This window comes from Convolutriloba macropyga, unplaced genomic scaffold (genome assembly GCF_964194025.1).
Source record: "Convolutriloba macropyga unplaced genomic scaffold, txConMacr16.3 SCAFFOLD_2542, whole genome shotgun sequence".
Taxonomy (NCBI): Eukaryota; Metazoa; Xenacoelomorpha; order Acoela; family Convolutidae; genus Convolutriloba; species Convolutriloba macropyga.
Window position 1 is genome coordinate 12,501 of NW_027451832.1, and position 21,114 is coordinate 33,614.

The following is a 21,114-nucleotide window of genomic DNA, read 5'->3' on the forward strand; positions in this document are numbered from 1 at the left end:
CAACCAAGTAGGACCGGAAAAACTCAGTTTCTGAAGTAGTCTGAAATAAGTCAAAGTGTAGTCAGAAGCAGTTTTTGTTAACAATACTTTTGCAAATGGTCAGTATGATGTGGAAAGGTTGGCTTTGTTTTTTTATATACATATGTAACTATGTATATTTATTTCAAAACAAGTACGTATATTTGCTTGCATGTGTTCAAAATTGTAATTTTCATGTCAGAATGAACAATCGAAAGAAAGGAAAAAATGAAAGTTTTATGTATATAATTATGCGTATTCATGAATATACTGGAAGTATATATGGAAGTGTATATTGGTTTATAAGTAAATATAACTGTGCTTGAGTTTAGTAATATGTTTATATGAGTATAAGGTGAAATGTATCTTTGTGAGTAGAAATGTTAAATATGTGTAATTGTCAAGACGTTTTTATTTTTATGTGTGTATGTTTTTCTATATCTATACAGTGGAATGTATGTATATATGTCTGAATGTGTTTATGTATTTATGTATTTATATGTTTGCAATCAGACGAGAGCGAGAGAGAGGGAGATATGTCCCTGGAGGGCAATTTAATTGCCTTGAAGAATACTGTTATTTGTCTCCACGATCCAATAATATTATATCTTGTAAACAGATTTTGACCTTCAGCGCTGATAAACTCTGTCCTCTAAACATTGGCAAGCAAAATATCACAACCGAAGACGACAACAATTTTTTGATTTTCTGAGCATGCTTTTTGAAAATCTGAATTTTCTACACCTTGCTAGCTGCCATATTAAAAACTATCAAGATTTTTTACAGAAAAGAAATTGAATTCATGCTCTTTGTCTTTGAATCCTTGGCAAGAAAATGATAAAAAGTTGCAACACAGAAGACAAAAACAATTTTTTGATGTTCTGAGCATGCTTTTTTGAAAACATATTTCCTTACACTTATTCAGCTACCCTTCTAGGATTGAGCAAGGTTATTTACAGGAAAAATGTATTTAAGATAAATTGTTGAGAGGTAAACAAAAATTGAGCTAAGTAAAAAGAATCAATTCTGTAAAAAACCGAAAAATTTGGTATAAAAACTATGATACGCAGGAGCAGCTGAACTTTTTAGTTAGATAAAATAGAATGATAGGAATTCATCAAGAGCTTGAATCAGACAAAGAGTGTAATGATGTACAAGAAGAGTAGTTTCCACTGGAACTGTAAAAAGAGCTAAATTTTCAGAAGTTAATCAGCCAATTGATCAATTAGGCAAGAAGAAACACGAACTCTGTATCTGCGGGGGTTGCTAAAAAGAGCTTCAGTCAGTAGTGTATAAGTCTTGTTTGCGTATTGGGAATAACACTAATGGATAATTCGTGCTGTGACTGAAATCTCAAACAAAAGCGAATCGCTTCTTCAGTAAATGGTTCCAACATACTGAATATACATATACTCAACTATTAAACAGTGGAAGTAAATTACCAGAGCACCTGAAGCCAGCAAAAATCGAATGAGTGCATTATTGTTCTTTCTTGAATCAAATTTCCTGTGCATTCAGTAACCCTGTGTTAATATTTTGGATTACTTATTGTTCTGTCGAAGTTTTAGAATAAAATATCCGTAACTATATTTGATAGAGCTTCGGAAAGAGTAACATCCAAAAGAATTTGAAATTGAAAGCAGCAGAGTCTATATAACATATTATTGGGTTATGAAGCCTGACGAACATATCGGAATTGAACACGACACTACTGCTACCTACTACTGCTACTGCCTACTACTACTATCTACAACTACTATCTACAATTAGTACCTACTACTACTACTACTACTACTGCTACCTACTAGTACTACCTACAACTACAACTAGATACTATTACTAACTACTACAACTACTTATTGGTTCTAAGTTACACTAGTACCAACTACTACGTTCTTTTAATACCTTCAATTTTTACCTATTGTTTACTAACTATCTACAAGAATGTGTTTCTGTTTTCTAAAAAATGAAAACATTTTTTATCTCTAGAGACTCGTTAAGCATAAACAACAGAAACTTTTATCTATCTCAAATTAATTTGTCCTGACTGACACAGACCGATAGAATATACCCGCCATTATTTTCAACAAATCATTAAGTGTTTGAAGTTTTTTCAAAGATAAACAGAAAATTTGTCGTATACATTAACTCAGTAATTTTCAACTAAATGTTAATTTGTTTATTAACAATTTTAAAATCCATGGTATGATATATCAGGTTGATGTTTAACTAATTAAATCAATGTAGAGTTTTACTGTTTTGCGAAACAGTATGATTTCTAGAGCTTCAAATAAGTTTTATTGCTATGTTCTTTTTTTGAAGTGCAAATTTTGTATACTTTTTTTCTTATGAGGGATCAGTCACAAACTTACGTCTTTTTGTTCAAATGCTGTTTTTTTTCATTCAATGTATGATATCTGATTCCATTTGCAATTAATTGATAGATATGAAACGCAAACTTTTTCAAAATTTCGAATATGAAGGATTTTATAGCGTAAACATTGACTGGTTCACAATGTCGTTGCACTATGTCTATTTATAATATCAACTTTATAGAAACAAGCTTCCTTCAAAATTGTCTAGTGTGTACCTTAATGGAAACAACATTTTACAACGTACCTACATTATCCAAAAAACTTAGGTTTTACTCTATATAGTTGTTTTTGTATGTTTATTCAGAGTCACCTGTTGTTTCAGTTGTTAGGTAATACACAACTTTTTCAGAATATTTACGTTTCAAAATTTGTAAAGACTGAAAACTGCTGGGATAGATTACCAGAAGGACATGTGTTAGTTGAGGTTCATATTAACCTTAGCTTCGGCTCAGGATGTGTTCACAGCTAAGACTGTAATTGTGAACTTTTTATTCATTGAAAGTTTAGCGCTACGTGATTTTGCAATTTTTGTAATAATAAATTCTTCCTAATTTTATTGAATTTCATTTGGTCATTGTTTATCTGTTGAAAATTAAAATTAAATCAACCTCATGAATCGGTTCTCAACAAAATTAAGTGAAAGAGTCTTGTTGGATTTGAGAGCTGAAACAAAAACCTTAAATTTATGTGTTTAGGTGAACACATTTTGTTTGGTTTGAACGCCTGCTTACACTCAATGGGCATCAAACGGTTCCAGAAAACTACTTTTCGTGGAATATGAAACAAAATTCTTCTTTATTAGTGTTCAAAACTCAACAACCGGAGACGGTATGGCTTTGGATAAGCAAATATAATAAAATTGTGAAACAAGGCCGATCACTTTACCTAAAAGTTGAAACATTGAGTTTGAGTTCGTGTTTGTGATCTAAAATAGTATTCAAGGATAACTGACTTTTTTAAACAAAAAAAAGACTTGTTTTTTAGTATTCAAGACTCAACAAACGGAGGCGGTATGGATTTCGATAAGCAAGTAAAATAAAATGGCGATGCTTGGTCAATCGTTTTACATAAAAATTGAAGTTTTGAGTTTGTGTCTGAATTTGTGATCTAAAAACACTCTTCAAGGATAATTAAATTTGTGAAAAGAGTACTTTTAGTACTAAAAACACAATAATTGGTGACCGTGTAACTTGGAATTACCAAATATAATGAAATGTGATAACTTGGCTTATCGCTCTATTTAAAAGTCAATGTTTGAGTTTGAGTTTGAGTTTGTGATCTAAAAATAGTATTCAAGGGATAATTACGTCATAATAGTTGAGTTGTGTTATAAAGTTGAGAACGCAAAACAATTGAAGCACGTTCTCACATTCTATTTAAACTACAGCTATATATGTGTCAAAAAAGCGAAGGAGACCTTCTGCTTTTATTAAGCTTTTTGATATAGTTCACTTTATTATATAGACTCTGTTCACATGGTCTGTTATGCAATCTTTACTGCACGAGTTCTACAAGCACTCCTGAAGACTATAATATTGCATTTTTCTGTAGGAAAGAACAGAAAAACTCATGATTTTCCGAAATCAGCAGTGCTGACATATTTTACCAGTAAATCTTGAAGAGGGCGGTCAGTGCAACTTCTTAAATTATTAATTTTCTCTGAAGAATGTTCGGCTAATGAACTTTAAATATTGCAAAATAACTAATATGGAGATATTTCAAGTCATGACCACATTAGGTAACAGTTATCACAACTAACTTTGATTTTTTCATACAATAAAAACCGTCAACACAGACAGTAGAAATCAGATTAGGCGCTTTGATGCCATCGTCAAACTGACAAGTACATTTCTACATTCTTTTGGTCAATTTGGAAAAGGTTCCAGTGTTAAAACCCTGCTATCCATAGTACATTAAGTTCAAAGATTAAAGTATTCAAAGTTTTTGGAAATTAGTGTTTTAGTTTTCTATGTGTTAATAAGTAATCTTGGCTTTTGTACCTCGTTTTGATGGTATCCTACCGAAAGGGTTTCTATGTTTTCAAACGTTTGTTTGTTATGGATGCTATGAAGAGTCGATTTGAGTTCTTTCAACTGAGTCAAAGACAAAACAACCAGCAAAAAACAAATCCTGATTATAGAGGCAATTAGGCTAATTTGATTTCCAGGTTTTTAATGCAGTATTTTAATTATCTCTGAGCTTAAACAATGTGAGAAATATGTAAAAACGTCTCTTAGAAAAAAATTCCCGATGGAGTTTTACTACTATGTGGTATATAGTTCCAGATGGAATTTTACTACTATCTATAACGATAAAAGGTTGAATCATTATGTACATGAAAAAGTTTTTTTACACGAGTAATCATATAGCAAAACCTTAACCTTCAATAAATCTTTACTGATCTGCAACTAACGCTAAGAATTAGCGGCCTCACAGGAAGTATGTAAAAAAAATTTTTCGTGGCGCTCAAAAAAGGAAACCCCTAACGGAACCGCAAATTTACCAAAGGTAAAGAAAATTTGTTTTTTATTTGAAAGACTTAAAGTAAAACAATGCCTAGCTGACATAAAAAAGGATTTAGACTATGCAAAAAAAAGTTTTATAATACTTCCCTGTCAAACAAATAGTAATGAAAAAACTGAATATTCATTACTACTAACGAATTTGTAATTTTATAACCTCAATGGTTTGCCTGGAGGAAACTCATTAGAGAAGGGACAACTTTTCACTTCTTGCACCTATTGGAAATTTCGTTCTGATACGTTAAATGCTTACTATTCTTGATACCATAGCTTTATGGATTAACGAAGTTTTGCTTCCGAGTTATTGAATACTTAGCTGTTAAAAATTTTATGAATTACTTAAATAACATACTGAAATACTTCATATTGACACATTGCTTCAAAAGCTACTGAATGAATTCTGTGAAAACTAAATGATCCATGACATACACAAGTTGATGCACATGTATACAGAAAACACTAGTGCATACTTACGTCTATGGTTCAGATTGAGCCTTTGAGCAAAACATGTTTGTTAAATACTGACAGAAAACGTGAGCAGAGGTTTTCTTATCGTTCTTCAATATAAACCACGTCAATACTAAGCAAAATCAATACTATTGTACAAATAACTTGATATTAAACCTACGACTTAGAACGAACCAGTTACTATATAACCTAGAAGCAATTGTAGCCAAAAAAGACACACAATAAGGTCAACAGGTGAATTTAAATGAATTTGATTTGTCCTGTTTATTCAATTGCTTTATTTAAGTTAACGTTATACTGGAGCACACTGTGGGTCGAAATGTATTCCGTAATAAACATTTGCAAGCCTATGTACTCACTCTATTTTTATCTCAACGTTTGCTGCAACACAGTAGAATACATGTATATACGTCTTCTTGATCACAGACAAACGAATACTTAAGCAAACTAAAAAAAGTGCCTTTAGCCGAAAATATTATGCAAGAATTTTGCAGAGCAGACTGAACTTCTCTCACACACAAATCAGTTCTTCTGCTTTTTGCTTAGCAGTTAGATCAAAACCTTGAAATGTCAATGTCTGAGGTACTTAGGAGAAACTTCAATTCATTACGAATGAAAACCTATAAGAATTATTATAACAGGTTTAACAACTGAGGCCTCCTCGAAATGTTATAGGTATTCATTGGAAACTATTTGGCTAATTAGGCTAATAGAACGAATGCTAACATCCCAGCCAACAGTTTGAATTTACTTTTATCTGAATGACTTGCTTCTCAAATTAACATTTTAGCGTTTTCATTCTTGAGTGGTATTGCATTTAGTTAGTGTATGCCAAAACCCAAACTCAACTGCCGGTTTATAACTTATAATGTATATATCCTAACGCAATTTGAAGGCTCATTTCAGCGCACAGTTGTCTATCAAACTCGATATGAAAACAATATTGCTTTTATACAACAAATGAAGGACAGTCAATTTCAAGCTGGACTACCTTCAATCATTGCCTCATACCCAAAAAATTTATTGACTTTGTTACTACATTACCTAATATAACCGAAGAAGAAGACTTTATCAACAACTCAACCCCCTCGGAAACTGAAATAACTTCTCAGCATATAACCAATGCTTTGACTTCTGACATAGGATCACTTCCCATGGACATCAAGAGGATTTTGCGCAGTTGCGATTTCGAAAGTTTGCCCCTCTTCAAGAGCCATGAAGAATACTTCGCTGCCTTAGAAGATTTAGAAAATCTGTGGAAAACGCTCGAATCATGCAGAAATGAAATCAAACTAACCACTATTCACGATAAAATTGATCATACTACATCATCCACATCCGATGATAACAGAAAGACTGTGATATCTTCTATATTAGAACGATTCCCTAGCCTTCTTGAAGAAAACTCAAAAATTGAAGAAAACTTCCGGAAATTTAGCACTGAGCCATCGTCTAACAATGCTCTACAAAAGAGAGCCATCATGTAGTTCGAGGATGTGTACTTCATAGTGGATATTTTCCAAAAAGAATGAGATTCGATGAAAATGTGAGGTGTTCATGTGACAATAACAACTAGAACTGAAAATTCTTGTTGATTAAAGCTTATGAACTAGACGTTGGTTTTCAGTATTGAATTGTTTCCATTTATAACTTGTTATTTTGAAACGCTGTGCATTATTAAACTTCATTGTGTATGCTTATTATCCAAAATTTAGTAGTTGCAAAACCACTCCTTTAAAATACAGTTTGTTGAACATTATCCACGTCAGAGAAACAGGGAACGGTGTTCAGGCTGTTCAAAGGAGTAGAAAATCAGAAATTTGTAGTAGAGTAGGATCACCAAACCGTAAATTGTTGTTCTGAAAATGTTGAAACGGATACGCGCAAGAGATTTGACATTATAAACCACCGCATTTTGTTTTGATCTATGGAGAGCCGAAATCAAAAAATTGCTGTTAATTACCCTAATTTGTTAGTTGATTACTAAAAATGTGCCTGAGTGGGTTAATTGGTCTCATGTTTGGTTATGATAGTTTCATATCAAGTCCCAAGAGCCGCTGAGGCATGGCCATGGTCCGCGATGGTTTCAAGATAATTAATTTTTAATTCGCTTTCAGTGTGTATACTAAGAGATAGTAAATTTTCATTTCTCAAATACTCGGTTATGATTGGTGAAAAATTTATTTGTCTCATTTGAGAAGCCAATTTAATTGGCCATAAAATTTATCTTAAATTATCAACTAATAATTTAAATAAAATGTCGGCTCTCTTTTAAGTTGGCTCTTTTCACTTCAGCTCTCTTACAAGTCACCGGTTGAAACAAAAATTTAACTTGAACACTTGATTATTCATGAAGAAAAACACTTATATTGTGAGAAGTTCAGTCTGCTCTGCAAAATTCTTGCATAATATTTTCGGCTAAAGGCACTTTTAAATGTTTGCTTAAGTATTCTTTTGTCTGTGATCAAGAAGGCGTATATACATGTACTCTGCTGTGTTGCAGCAAACGTTGAGATAAAAATAGAGTGAGTACATAGGCTTGCAAATGTTTATTACGGAATACATTTCGACCCACAGTGTGCTCCAGCATAACGTTAACTTAAATAAAGCAATTGAATAAACAGGACAAATCAAATTCATTTAAATTCACCTTTTGACCTTATTGTTTGTCTTTTATGGCTACAATTGCTTCTAGGTTATATAGTAACTGGTTCGTTCTAAGTTGTAGGTTTAATATCAAGTTATTTGTACAACAGTATTGATTTTGCTTAGTATTGACGTGGTTTATATTGAAAAACGATAAGAAAACCTCTGCTCACGTTTTCTGTCAGTATTTAATAAACATGTTTTGCTCAAAGGCTCAATCTGAACCATAGACGTAAGTATGAACTAGTGTTTTCTGCATACATGTGCATCAACTTTTGTATGTCATGGATCATTTAGTTTTTACAGAATTCACTCAGTAGCTTTTGAAGCTATGTGTCAATATGAAGTATTTCAGTATGTTATTTAAGTAATTCATAAAATTTTTAAAAGCTAAGTATTCAATAAAGCGGACGCAAAACTTCGTTAATCCATAAAGCTATGGTATCAAGAATATTAAGCATTTAACAAATCAGAACGAAATTTCCAATAGGTGCAAAAAGTGAAAAGTTATCCCTTCTCTAATGAGTTTCCTCCAGGCAAACCATTGAGGTTATAAAATTACAAATTCGTTAGTAGTAATGAATATTCAGCTTTTTCATTACTATTTGTTTGACAGGGAAGTATTATAAAACTTTTTATTGCATAGTCTAAATCCTTTTTTATGTCAGCTAGGCATTGTTTTACTTTAAGTCTTTCAAATAAAAAACAAATTTTCCTTACCTTTGGACCAAAAGAATGTAGAAATGTACTTGTCAGTTTGACGATGGCATCAAAGCGCCTAATCTGATTTCTACTGTCTGTGTTGATGGTTTTTATGGTAGGAAAAAATCAAAGTTAGTTGTGATAACTGTTACCTAATACGGTCATGACTTAAAATATCTCCATATTAGTTACTTTGCAATATTTAAAGTTCATTAGCAGAACATTCTTCAGAGAAAATTAATAATTTAAGAAGTTGCACTGACCGCCCTTTTCAAGATTTACTGGTAAAATATGTCAACACTGCTGATTTCGGAAAATCATGAGTTTTTTCTTCAGGAATGCTTGTAGAACTCGTGCAGTAAAGATTACATAATAGACCATGTGAACAGAGTCTATATAATATAGTAAACTATATCAAAAAGCTTAGTAAAAGCAGAAGGTCTCCTTTGCTTTTTTGACACATATATAGCTGTAGTTTAAATAGAATGTGAGAACGTGTTTCAATTGTTTTGCGTTCTCAACTTTATAACACAACTCAACTATTATGACGTAATTATCCCTTGAATGCTTTTTTTAGATCACAGACTCAAACTCAAACTCAAACTTTGACTTTTAAATAGAGCGATAAGCCAAGTTATCACATTTCATTATATTTGGAAATTCCAAGTTACACGGTCACCAATTATTGTGTTTTTAGTACTAAAAGTACTCTTTTTACAAAGTTAATTATCCTTGAATAGTGTTTTTAGATCACAAATTCAGATACAAACTCAAAATTTCAATTTTTATGCAAAATGATTGACCAAACAATGCCATTTTATTTTACTTGCTTATCGAAATCCATACGGCCTCCGTTTGTTGAGTTTTGAATACTAAAAAACAAGTCTTTTTTTGTAGAAAAAAATCAGTTATCCTTGAATACTATTTTAGATCACAAACACGAACGCGAACTCAATGGCTCAACTTTTAGGTAAAGTGATCGGCCTTTTTTCACAATTTTATTATACTTGCTTATCCAAAGCCATACCGTCTCCGGTTGTTGAGTTTTGAACACTAATAAAGAAGAATTTTGGTTTCATCTTCCACGAAAAGTACTTCTCTGGAACCGTTTGATGCCCATTGAGTGTAAGCACACGTTCAAAACAAACAAAATGTGTTCACCCCTAAACACCTAAATTTAAGGTTTTTGTTTCAGCTCTCAAATCCAACAAGACTGTTTCACTTATTTTTGTTGAGAAACGTTTCATGAGGTCGATTTATTTTTAATCTTCAACAGATAAACAATGACCAAATGAAATTCAATAAAATTAGGAAGAATTTATTATAACAAAAATTGCAAAATCACGTAGCGCTAAACTTTTAATGAATAAAAAGTTCACAATTACAGTCTTAGCTGTGAACACATCCTGAGCCGAAGCTAAGGTTAATATGAAACTCAACTAACACATGTCCTTCTGGCAAACTATCCCAGCAGTTTTCAGTCTTTACAAATTTTGAAACGTAAAGATTCAGAAAAAGTTGTGTGTTACATGACAACTGAAACAACAGGTGACTCTGAATAAACATACGAAACCAACTATATAGAGTAAAACCTAAGTTTTTTGGATAATGTAGGTACGTTGTAAAAAGTTTGTTTCCATTAAGGTACACACTAGGCAATTTTGAAGGAAGCTTGTTTCTATAAAGTTGATTTATAAATAGACATAGTGCAACGCCATTGTGAACCAGTCAATGTTTACGCTATACAATCCTTCATATTCGAAATTTTGAAAAAAGCTGCGTTTCATATCTATCAATTAATTGCAAATGGAATCAGTTATCATACATTGAATGAAAAAAAAACAATATTTGAACAAAAAGACGTAAGTTTGTGACTGATCCCTCATAAGGAAAAAGAGTATACAAAATTTGCACTTCAAAAAAAGAACATAGCATGAAAACTTATTTGAAGCTCTAAAAATCAGACTTTTTCGCGAAACAGTAAAACTCTACATTGATTTAATTAGTTAAATATCAACCTGATATATCATACCATGGATTTTAAAATTGTTAATAACAAATTAACATTGAGTTGAAAATTACTGAGTTAATGTATACGACAATTTTTTTTATCTTTGAAAAAACTTCAAACACTTAGTGATTTGTTGAAAATAATGGCGGGTATATTCTATCGGTCTGTGTCAGTCAGGACAAATTAATTTGAGATAGATAAAAGCCTCTGTTGTTTATGCTTAACGAGTCTCTAGAGATAAGAAATGTTTTCATTTTTTAGAAAACAGAAACACATTCTTGTAGATAGTTGGTAAACAATAGGTAAAAATTGAAGGTATCAAAAGGAAGTAGTAGTAGGTACTAGTGTAACTTAGAACCAATAAGTAGTTGTAGTAGTTAGTAATAGTATCTAGTTGTAGTTGTAGGTAGTACTAGTAGGTAGCAGTAGTAGTAGTATTAGGTACTAATTGTAGATAGTAGTTGTAGATAGTAGTAGTAGGCAGTAGCAGTAGTAGGTAGCAGTAGTGTCGTGTTCAATTCCGATATGTTCGTCAGGCTTCATAACCCAATAATATGTTATATAGACTCTGCTGCTTTCAATTTCAAATTCTTTTGGATGTTACTCTTTCCGAAGCTCTATCAAATATAGTTACGGATATTTTATTCTAAAACTTCGACAGAACAATAAGTAATCCAAAATATTAACACAGGGTTACTGAATGCACAGGAAATTTGATTCAAGAAAGAACAATAATGCACTCATTCGATTTTTGCTGGCTTCAGGTGCTCTGGTAATTTACTTCCACTGTTTAATAGTTGAGTATATGTATATTCAGTATGTTGGAACCATTTACTGAAGAAGCGATTCGCTTTTGTTTGAGATTTCAGTCACAGCACGAATTATCCATTAGTGTTATTCCCAATACGCAAACAAGACTTATACACTACTGACTGAAGCTCTTTTTAGCAACCCCCGCAGATACAGAGTTCGTGTTTCTTCTTGCCTAATTGATCAATTGGCTGATTAACTTTTGAAAATTTAGCTCTTTTTACAGTTCCAGTGGAAACTACTCTTCTTGTACATCATTACACTCTTTGTCTGATTCAAGCTCTTGATGAATTCCTATCATTCTATTTTATCTAACTAAAAAGTTCAGCTGCTCCTGCGTATCATAGTTTTTATACCAAATTTTTCGATTTTTTACAGAATTGATTCTTTTTACTTAGCTCAATTTTTTGTTTACCTCTCAACAATTTATCTCAAATACATTTTTCCTGTAAATAATCTTGCTCAATCCTAGAAGGGTAGCTGAATAAGTGTAAGTAAATATGTTTTCAAAAAAAGCATGCTCAGAACATCAAAAAGTTGTTTTTGTCTTCTGTGTGGCAACTTTTTATCATTTTCTTGCCAAGGATTCAAAGACAAAGAGCATGAATTCAATTTCTTTTCTGTAAAAAATCTTGATAGTTTTTAATATGGTAGCTAGCTAGGTGTAGAAAATTCAGATTTTCAAAAAGCATGCTCAGAAAATCAAAAAATTGTTGTCGTCTTCGGTTGTGATATTTTGCTTGCCAATGTTTAGAGGACAGAGTTTATCAGCGCTGAAGGTCAAAATCTGTTTACAAGATATAATATTATTGGATCGTGGAGACAAATAACAACATTCTTCAAGGCAATTAAATTGCCCTCCAGGGACTTATCTCCCTCTCTCTCGCTCTCGTCTGATTGCAAACATATAAATACATAAATACATAAACACATTCAGACATATATACATACATTCCACTGTATAGATATAGAAAACATACACACATAAAAACAAAAACGCGTTGACAATTACACACATTTGCAATTTCTACCCACAAACATACATTTCAGCTTATACTCATACAAACATATTACTAAATTCAAGCACAGTTATATTTACTTATAAACCAATATACACTTCCATATATACTTCCAGTATATTCATGAATAAGCATAATTATATACATAAAACTTTCATTCTTTCCTTTCTTTGGATTGTTCATTCTGACATGAAAATTACAATTTTGAACACATGCAAGCAAATATACGTACTTGTTTTGATATAAATATACATAGTTACATATGTATATAAAAAAACAAAGCCAACCTTTCCACATCATACTGAACATTTGCAAAAGTATTGTTAACAAAAACTGCTTCTGACTACTCTTTGACTTATTTCAGACTACTTCAGAAACTGAGTTTGTCCGGTCCTACTTGGTGGAACAAATGAAGTCAACAAAAAAATCAGTTTCGAGTGCTCTTTCATAGCGCAAAATCCATTTCAGACCATTTTAGGACTTTTAAAATTTTTGAAAAATTTTTCTCAAAAATTTAAATTTTTTACATGTTTCGACCCTTATACTTCATAGGTGAAAAAAGTGAAGTCAACAAAAAATCACTTTTGAGTGCTCTTTCATAGCGCATAATCCACTCCAGACCATTTTAGGACTTCGAAAACTTTTGAAACTTTTTTCTCAAAAATTTGAAATTTTTGTATAATTCAACCCCTATACTGCAGAGTTGAAAAAAAGTGAAGTCATGAAAAAATCACTTTTGAGTGCTCTTTCATAGCGCAAAATCCATTTCAGACTATTTTAGGATTTCAAAAAGTTTTCAAATTTTTTCGCAAAAATTTTTTGAAAATTTTGAAATTTTTTCCAAGCTTGAGGCCTTATAAGAAAACTTTTATTTCTAAAGAAAATGAGTTTTTACCGCCGAGCCAAGGAGGAACTGCTCTAGGTTGCCTTAACACCAGCATACCAGCAACCGGCAGCTGCTATATGACTGGAGGGAGGTGGGTCCGGACACCCCCCTCTGCAAAGAACTTTACCACCGAAAAACTGATTTTCTCTCAGTGAAATCAAGTTTTTTGTTTAAGTTTCACCAGTCAACGTATCACAAGAAAAATCTCTCAGACTGGTGAAACTTAAACAAAAAACTTTATTTCACTGAGAGAAAATCAGTTTTTCGGTGGTAAAATTCTTTGCAGGGGGGGTCCGGACCCCCCCCCCTCCAGTCATATAGCAGATGAGCATACTACTGGTATAGGTTATGTGACCACTAAGCTGGGGGGGGGGCTCCCTAGTTGAGAAATATTCGGTTTTTAAATGCACGAAATTGTCGGTATTGTCGGTTTTTTCTAGCCAAAAACGACGAAAGCCCTTACGATTTTTTCGTCGGTATTGTCGTTTTTGTTCGGTGTTTAATATAAGAAAGGTTCCGTATTGTCGTTTTTTAACGTAAGAGAGGTTCGGTATTGTCGTTTTTAAACGTAAGAGAGATTCGGTATCGTTGAGAGAAACATTAAGAACTATCATATTTTGAGTTTTCCTACCACGAATAAACATGGAGGAAATTTCGCTCGGCACGTTCTGTTTCGAACGTAACCAACCGTCAAAGAACTTACTTGAAAACTACAAGAAATTATGTCCAATCCCAGTGAGAGTGAACTATTTAACAAATTTTTCATCAATTTTCAACAAGTATGTTACATTCTAAAATTCAAAAATAATCAAGAACTTTATATATGCATAACTAGTTTGGCCAACGAGCTAAAGAAAAAAAATTCCAGGAGTTTTGCACACTTTTCCAGAATTTTTCTCTGAGACGTACGTTTGAAATTCCTGCAAAGAGAACGCTATCTTAACGTTTGACTGCATTATAAACAGAAATATCAATTTTCCCAATGGAAAAATCCGACAATTTCTTGCGTCCAAAACCGAACATACCAACGATTTCTTGTGTTTAAATACCGAACATACCGAATCTTGCAAAACCAAACATACCGAAGCTTTCTTACGCTTCAGACCGAACATACCGACAATTTCTTTCATTTGAAACCGATTATACCGAATCTGGCTGAACCGAACATAACGAATCTTTCTTACATTCCGAACCGAACATACCGAATCTCGCAAAACCGAACATACCGAAGCTTTCTTAGCTTCTAGACCGAACATACCGACAATTTCTTTCATTTGAAACCGATCATACCGAACAAACCGAACATGCCGACCATTTCTTACGTAGAAAACCGAACATACCGAACACTTCTTGCGTCGTTTTTGTTCGGTCTTCTCAACTAGGGCTATAATGGGAAAGACCCAAATATTTTTATCACTTCTCCATAAAATTCGAAACTTTTTGGTGCCCCTTACACAAACATTCGAAAAATGTCTAACTTCAACACTTTACATTTCACCCGGGAAGAGGGAATTTCAACTGTCTCAGCAACGTCCAAAAATATTCTTTCGAATGAATACGAAACTTTCGAATAATTTTCAGCAAGTCCCTTAGATATCTTCAACTCCTCAATTGTCAGCCTCTTCAGTGCAAATCTCAATGAATAATTGGTTAAATGATGCGACGGTTAAATTATAACGAACTTCCGTAAAAAGGTAGAACGTCTTGAACAAATATGTAAAATAAATCCCAAAAAGTAGGAAATTGCAAGAACAAAGTTGAACCAATTAGGGTTAGTTCTGAGAAAGTTAGAAGCAATCGGTGAAGGAAAACAGTGACTTTTTGTAGGAGAAGTGCTGACAAATGCTGAGCCTCCGTATGAAAATTGATAAAATTAGGTGATAGCTCAAAAGTCTCGAAAATGTGTGCGAAATGTTTTTGACGTTTTATACGAACAGTGCTAAAAAGTAATAAACTTGTGCAACAAAATTATTAAAATTGTGTAATAAATATGCTGCGACTTTGTTGAAAAATTGTTTAAAAAATAAAACCTATTTGCTGAAAGATGCTGGCATTGGACAAGGAAAGCTTTTAGAATTTGTACTGTATGTGTTTCTTCAAAATGCATAAGGAAAGTGTTGAATTTTGCAAAGATAATTGTTGAAAGTCGAGAAGGTGTTCAAATATAAATTTAAAAAAGAGCATGTTAATAAGCGCTCAAAAAACTTCAAAATTTCTAGGAAAAAAAACTTTGGGAGAAAAGTGCAAACAAAATTGAAAATATTTGCTTTGACGACTACTAAAAACAAATAGTTTCAGCGAATCAGTCTTACATATTAAAACACTTAATGATTTGGCAATTTTTGAATAACTGTGCGCAATATATTGAAGAGTCAACACATTAGACGATGAACAAACTTTGTTTATCCGTTGAAGTTATTGTAAACATAATTTTTACCTTCAACAAAAACTTTGACCCGGAAATCTTTATACGACAATATTGTATAACAAGGTGGAGCTAAGGTACCCAGGATTATTATTGAAAACGTTTTTTTCAGACCGAAAAAAAGGGGGCGTACAGGGGCTTCCATACCGGACAAGCCAAAAAATGTGTTGGCTACTTTCGATACACTTGACAAGACCAAACAGATTGTGCGCAGACAAAACAGAGTCTTGCGAAGACCATTGGGCCAAAGCAAACAAAACCAGAGCAGTACCGTTGGCCGGACATAAAATTATGCAACTAATTCAGGTTACAAAAAAGAAATAAAAATCTTCGTCCTGTTAAAATTCTTCTCATTGCTCATAGTAACCCTGGCCGAGGATTTATGCAACAATTAAGCAAGATAAGCGGTAACTAGCGTTGACAAGTTGAAAATTAACCGCAATTTTCAGATCTAATTTTGCGTTGAATGCGTTGAGTTTATGTCTCTAAGGAGGAGATGTAAATGCAACACATTCAACGTATATTTTTAAAAGAAGTTTGCGGTTAAACTTCCTTCTTAAACGCTAGTTAGCGTAAGCCAATCAGAAAAATTTAAATCTCTTTTATGTCCTTATTTCCAAACCAGCTTATAAAAATTTGTAATGATTCTATAAGTTGCGAAGCAAATGGAAAGCAGATGAGTATCTGACCCATAGAGAACTATTGATTTATACACTATGCTGAAAAAAGAAAGAAAAGCAAGAGGGAACAAGATCATAAGGAGAAAGAGAACACGATTTTTTAAAAAAAATGTAAAAGCAATTAAAGAAGATTATACGCTTAACAACATAGTTTTCACTGAAAAGTAATCTAAAAAAAACAAAACAAGATATTGAAAGGGCTAAGGAGATCAAATTATACAGCATTACAAATGAAAACAAAACATAGCATGAAAAGTCCTGACGTACAATTCAAAGAATTCTCATTGACTAAACGAAGAAAAACTAGACCCAAAACGGCTTATAATTGAATTGGGGAAAACCAATTTCAAAACAACAGAACAAAAAAATAAATAAAGAAAAAACAAAACTCAATGCCAAAATGCGGCATGTGAACAAAAAACCACTAGCAAGAAATGAAAAATTGATTCAAATAAAAAACTAGGCCCAGAATGAATTATGAATTGATTGCGAAAACCATTTAGAAGAAAAATTGATTCAAAAAAACCGAAACAACAATTAAAATCAAAGTGAAATGGCCGCATGCGAACAAAAAACCACAAGCGATAAAGCGAACTAAAATTAGAGTTGAAAAATTTTACGCCGAGAAACCACCCGCTTTTTTGCTCCCCTTCCTGTTTCGGCGTGACCAAAATCACCTCTCCAAATTGACTTCAAAAAGGATAAAATGTATGAACAGATCATTAAAAAAGACAGCATCCCAATACAATTCAAAATATTTGAGCTCTGAAAAACACATTCTACAGAACTAACTAATGGCAAGTATAAATGGCGCAACATTTAAGGGTAAAACTCACTTTAAATTTAAATTCACCTCAGATTTCTTTCAAAATGCGCAATTCAAAGACAAGTTTGTGGAAAAGCCGGAAATTTATCTCAAATATGATTGTTTCACCACTTTTTGGGGTGTTTCACCACCTAGACAGGTATTCGATAATTCGTAACTCAGAGCAAAGATGCGTACTGAAACATCAAAAATACTTGCAAGATTACATTTGTACTCTATAGAAATTGAGTATTCTAGAACGAAGGTCTATCTTATTGACAGTTTAACAAGTCTACTCATAATAATTCCCTAAATATATACTACAGAGAATGGTAGTAAACTCATAAATCTATTACTCCTATATGAAATAAAGGGCTAGATCAAGTTGTCCGTTCAATCCTTGTTCGACGTTTGTAGAGGGATTAGCAGTGCAATCATTTGCCAATACTTAAAATGTTAGAATATTTGCAAAGCCTCTCTAAGTTATATATTTTTCTATGGTCCTAATAAATGTTGTTTATCAAAAAAAATATAATGATGACTTTATGACTAAAAACTATGCCAGGTCCTCAATTCGACTAACTAATTAAAATATCAACCAAAGCACTCTTAAAAATATAGTAGTTGGCGTAAAGAGCTGGTCGCTGTTCGCTCGACAACCCAACCGGGCGAGTATTAACCAAATTGAAGAGAACGTCAAGAAACTGCCCATCATGTACTTCATGTTTTTGAAGACCATTTTATTTGTCTAAGTTGTTCACCAATCCAAATTACATGGGTAAACTTAACTTCCCGGTTGGTTTCTACCCCTGATATCAGTCGTCTTTATGTTGTACCCGGGATTGGTGCTGTCCTCCGTATTAGTTACTGAACCTAACTTAATTGTTATTGTTTTTTTGCTATATTTAATTGTCACCAAACTAAGTTATATCCAAATATTTGCCACTATACATGATTGTTTTGTTTGGATCTTAAAGAATGTGATCTGAATTTTCTAAATCTGCAAAATTGTAGACTGTTCCTTTTTAAAAAAAAAAACCGAGTTTAATCAGACTATACAGAGTGTTAATGAATCTTAGGTTTCGGCTTTTGTAGATCTAGCAATTTAAGTTGTCAATGAGTTTCAAGCAAGACTTCGTATAAGCAGTCTGTATTAGATACGGGAAATTTTTCTACAAAATTACAGAAGGTACCGGTAAAATAAAGTCCCAGAAGGTCCCAAATTACACTAATTTTGACAAATATTAGAATTTCCGCCACTGCTACAAAGATCTTTTAACTCACTTGTGATCTCCAAAATATTACGGGAATTCGATTCTATCAACAAAAATTTTATTTTCAGAAAGATTTTGGTTCTAAAACTGGCCCAATTCGAGCCGTATATATACTACTAATCTATTATAGACAAAGATAGTTGGCTCCAAAATTTTCCTTGAAAAAGGCCTGGGAGAGTGTTATTTTGCAAGATTGAGGGTCATTCCAATCCGCTTTTAGAGGGCCGTTTTTAGAGGGTCATTCAAAAACTGTGATATCATTAATCCCTAACTCGGCCTTCCAAACCATTTTTACGTGAGCAAGAATTTGTTGGTAGATCTATAATTGAATCTTTACCAGAACTAGTATTTGGTTATTGAACCGTTCTCATCTGTTTACTCTTCTTCGACTTCATTATCATTGTATCGTTTCGATTTTAGAATCTGCTTTTGTTTTGGCATTAATTCAAGGTCAGTTTTAAACCGACTCTTCTCCGAAAAACGCTTAAGTTAAACTTTTGCGTTCTTACAGATTTGAAAGATCTTTCAAGCGCGTTGACCGTCTGGAACGAACTTGGTCCATGTTGTTCCTGCACGGAATGACGTGGTTCGCCAATATTCTACACGAAATGACGTGAAATTGTACTGGAGCCACCATAGTGATGTGCAACGTACATGTTTGCATGTAATAACAAAAACTTTGCTGTCGTCCTATTAACACATTTAACACAATTTAACAATAGAATCTACTACAAGCGTTTCTTTTTTTTGTTTTTTCATCGGGCTTTACCCTTCCAGAATTGATATACTTCTATGATAGAAGGCAAGCCCAGGAAAGTTGCAGAAAAAAATCAAAGAATCCAAAATATTTGAAGACGAAGAAAATAAATCATAGCGAACATTCCCCAAAAGCAGAGATATTTTTTCTAAACTTAGTTTAAAACACTAGAAAGTTGCTCGAAGATTCCGACACAACGGGTGGTTACATGTAAAGTTAAAAGTAACCATGACGTAAAACAAGTTCTTTGTTAATGTACCATCCAAAAATTGCATAGCCATACACACATAAAATTATGCCGTTTTTTTCAGGAAGCAACTCCGGAACGAAACAGATTTTTGTTTTGAAAAAACAACATTCAAGTTTCTCCCAGAAATAAAGGAAGTTTGTTCCAAGTTATCACAATCACGAGAAACACGTTCAAAGTGTCGCACTCAAGTGATTAGAAGGAAAGGTCAAACTATGCATGATAACCTTGGTTGGGGAGACATCTCGTCCCAATGAAATTTGTTCAATCCAAATATCCGAAAAAAATGAGAAATAAAGTTAAATGAATCTGTTTTTTTACCTGCGACGTGAATTAATCAAGAGACATAGTCCTGCCGAAAATGCAATTTGCTACTGTTTTAACAAAAACTGCTGAAAAAAGCACATGAAAACCCAACAAACCCAAAGGGTTTAAAGAGGAAAACGATCAGCAGAAAGTAATTAGAAAATAGCAAGGCAAAGCTCAGCTAGATTCGAATCAAATAACCGATCGTAAATGGCCAAGCAATTTACCGTAATTTGTTGGCACTTGATTTTGTTCAGCAAAATTAGGCCAAATTCTGTATTGAAACGGAAGTAAAATCCAGAACGAAATATTACGCGATTTCGCGCCGCAAAATTAGTCAACTGAAGTCATAACACAAAATTTGAATCCGCCAGCAATTGAATTCAGCATTGTAAAGTGTTGCGCAGTAAAGACAAATAAAAAAGTCACACTAGAAGAGCTATCTAGGAGCCATTATAAGCTTTCTCGACCAGATGGCGTACTGCACTGCCCCTCGCGGTTAGAAAAACTATGGATGCGTCGCATTGTAACCAAAATTTTAGTTCTGTCAATTGTCTGTTAATTTAACTGTGCAATCCTTCCACAAAAGGTTGCAATATAGTTTCGTTCTAGAAATTTGAATCATCATTGTTGTTTGTTACTGATTTTAATCGACCTGGGAAAACTTTCAGGTTATATAATTCATGGCAAATTTTGATCTGCTTCGTGGGTCGTGACTGCTTTGAAAGGACTTTTCCTTTTTGTCTTGGAAGTCAGTCAACATGCATCGGCAGTATTGATTCGGTTGAAGCTGCTCTATCGCTTCTAGATATTTTTTGATACGGAATATCTGTTGCTATATTACCAGAATTCTGATTATCCTCTTGTTTGCTCTCAAATTGAATAATTGAGCCAAATTGCTGTCCGGTTCCGTTGACGACCGTTTTTTTTCAAATATAGGTTAGGAAAATAAGCTTTAAAACTGGGGGTTTCCTACGTATACACCAACCAAAACGTGCCCACATACATAGTATTTGCCACAGTATTTGAAACTCCAAATAACGAGTATGTACAAAACTGAACTTGAGGCCGTTTTTTGTTTCAGTCTAACTTAAACAAATTAACAATTCTCAATGAATCAAAAACAAATACTACTCGATTAGAGCTCAGTATTCTCTTAGTTG

The 21,114-nt window shown here is 33.1% G+C and overlaps 1 protein-coding gene across 1 annotated transcript in view; it reads right to left on the bottom strand.

Moving 5' to 3' along the window:
- The window catches only part of LOC142356978 (uncharacterized), a gene marked incomplete at both ends in the record, with an annotated part of 30,682 nt that extends 11,351 nt beyond the window's left edge, over positions 1 to 19,331 (bottom strand). Inside the window, one exon of the mRNA XM_075408711.1 lies at positions 19,195 to 19,331. Within this exon, the coding sequence (XP_075264826.1) occupies positions 19,195 to 19,331 (137 nt within the window). The remainder of the gene's footprint in view (positions 1 to 19,194) is intronic.
- Between the last annotated feature and the right edge of the window lie 1,783 nt (positions 19,332 to 21,114).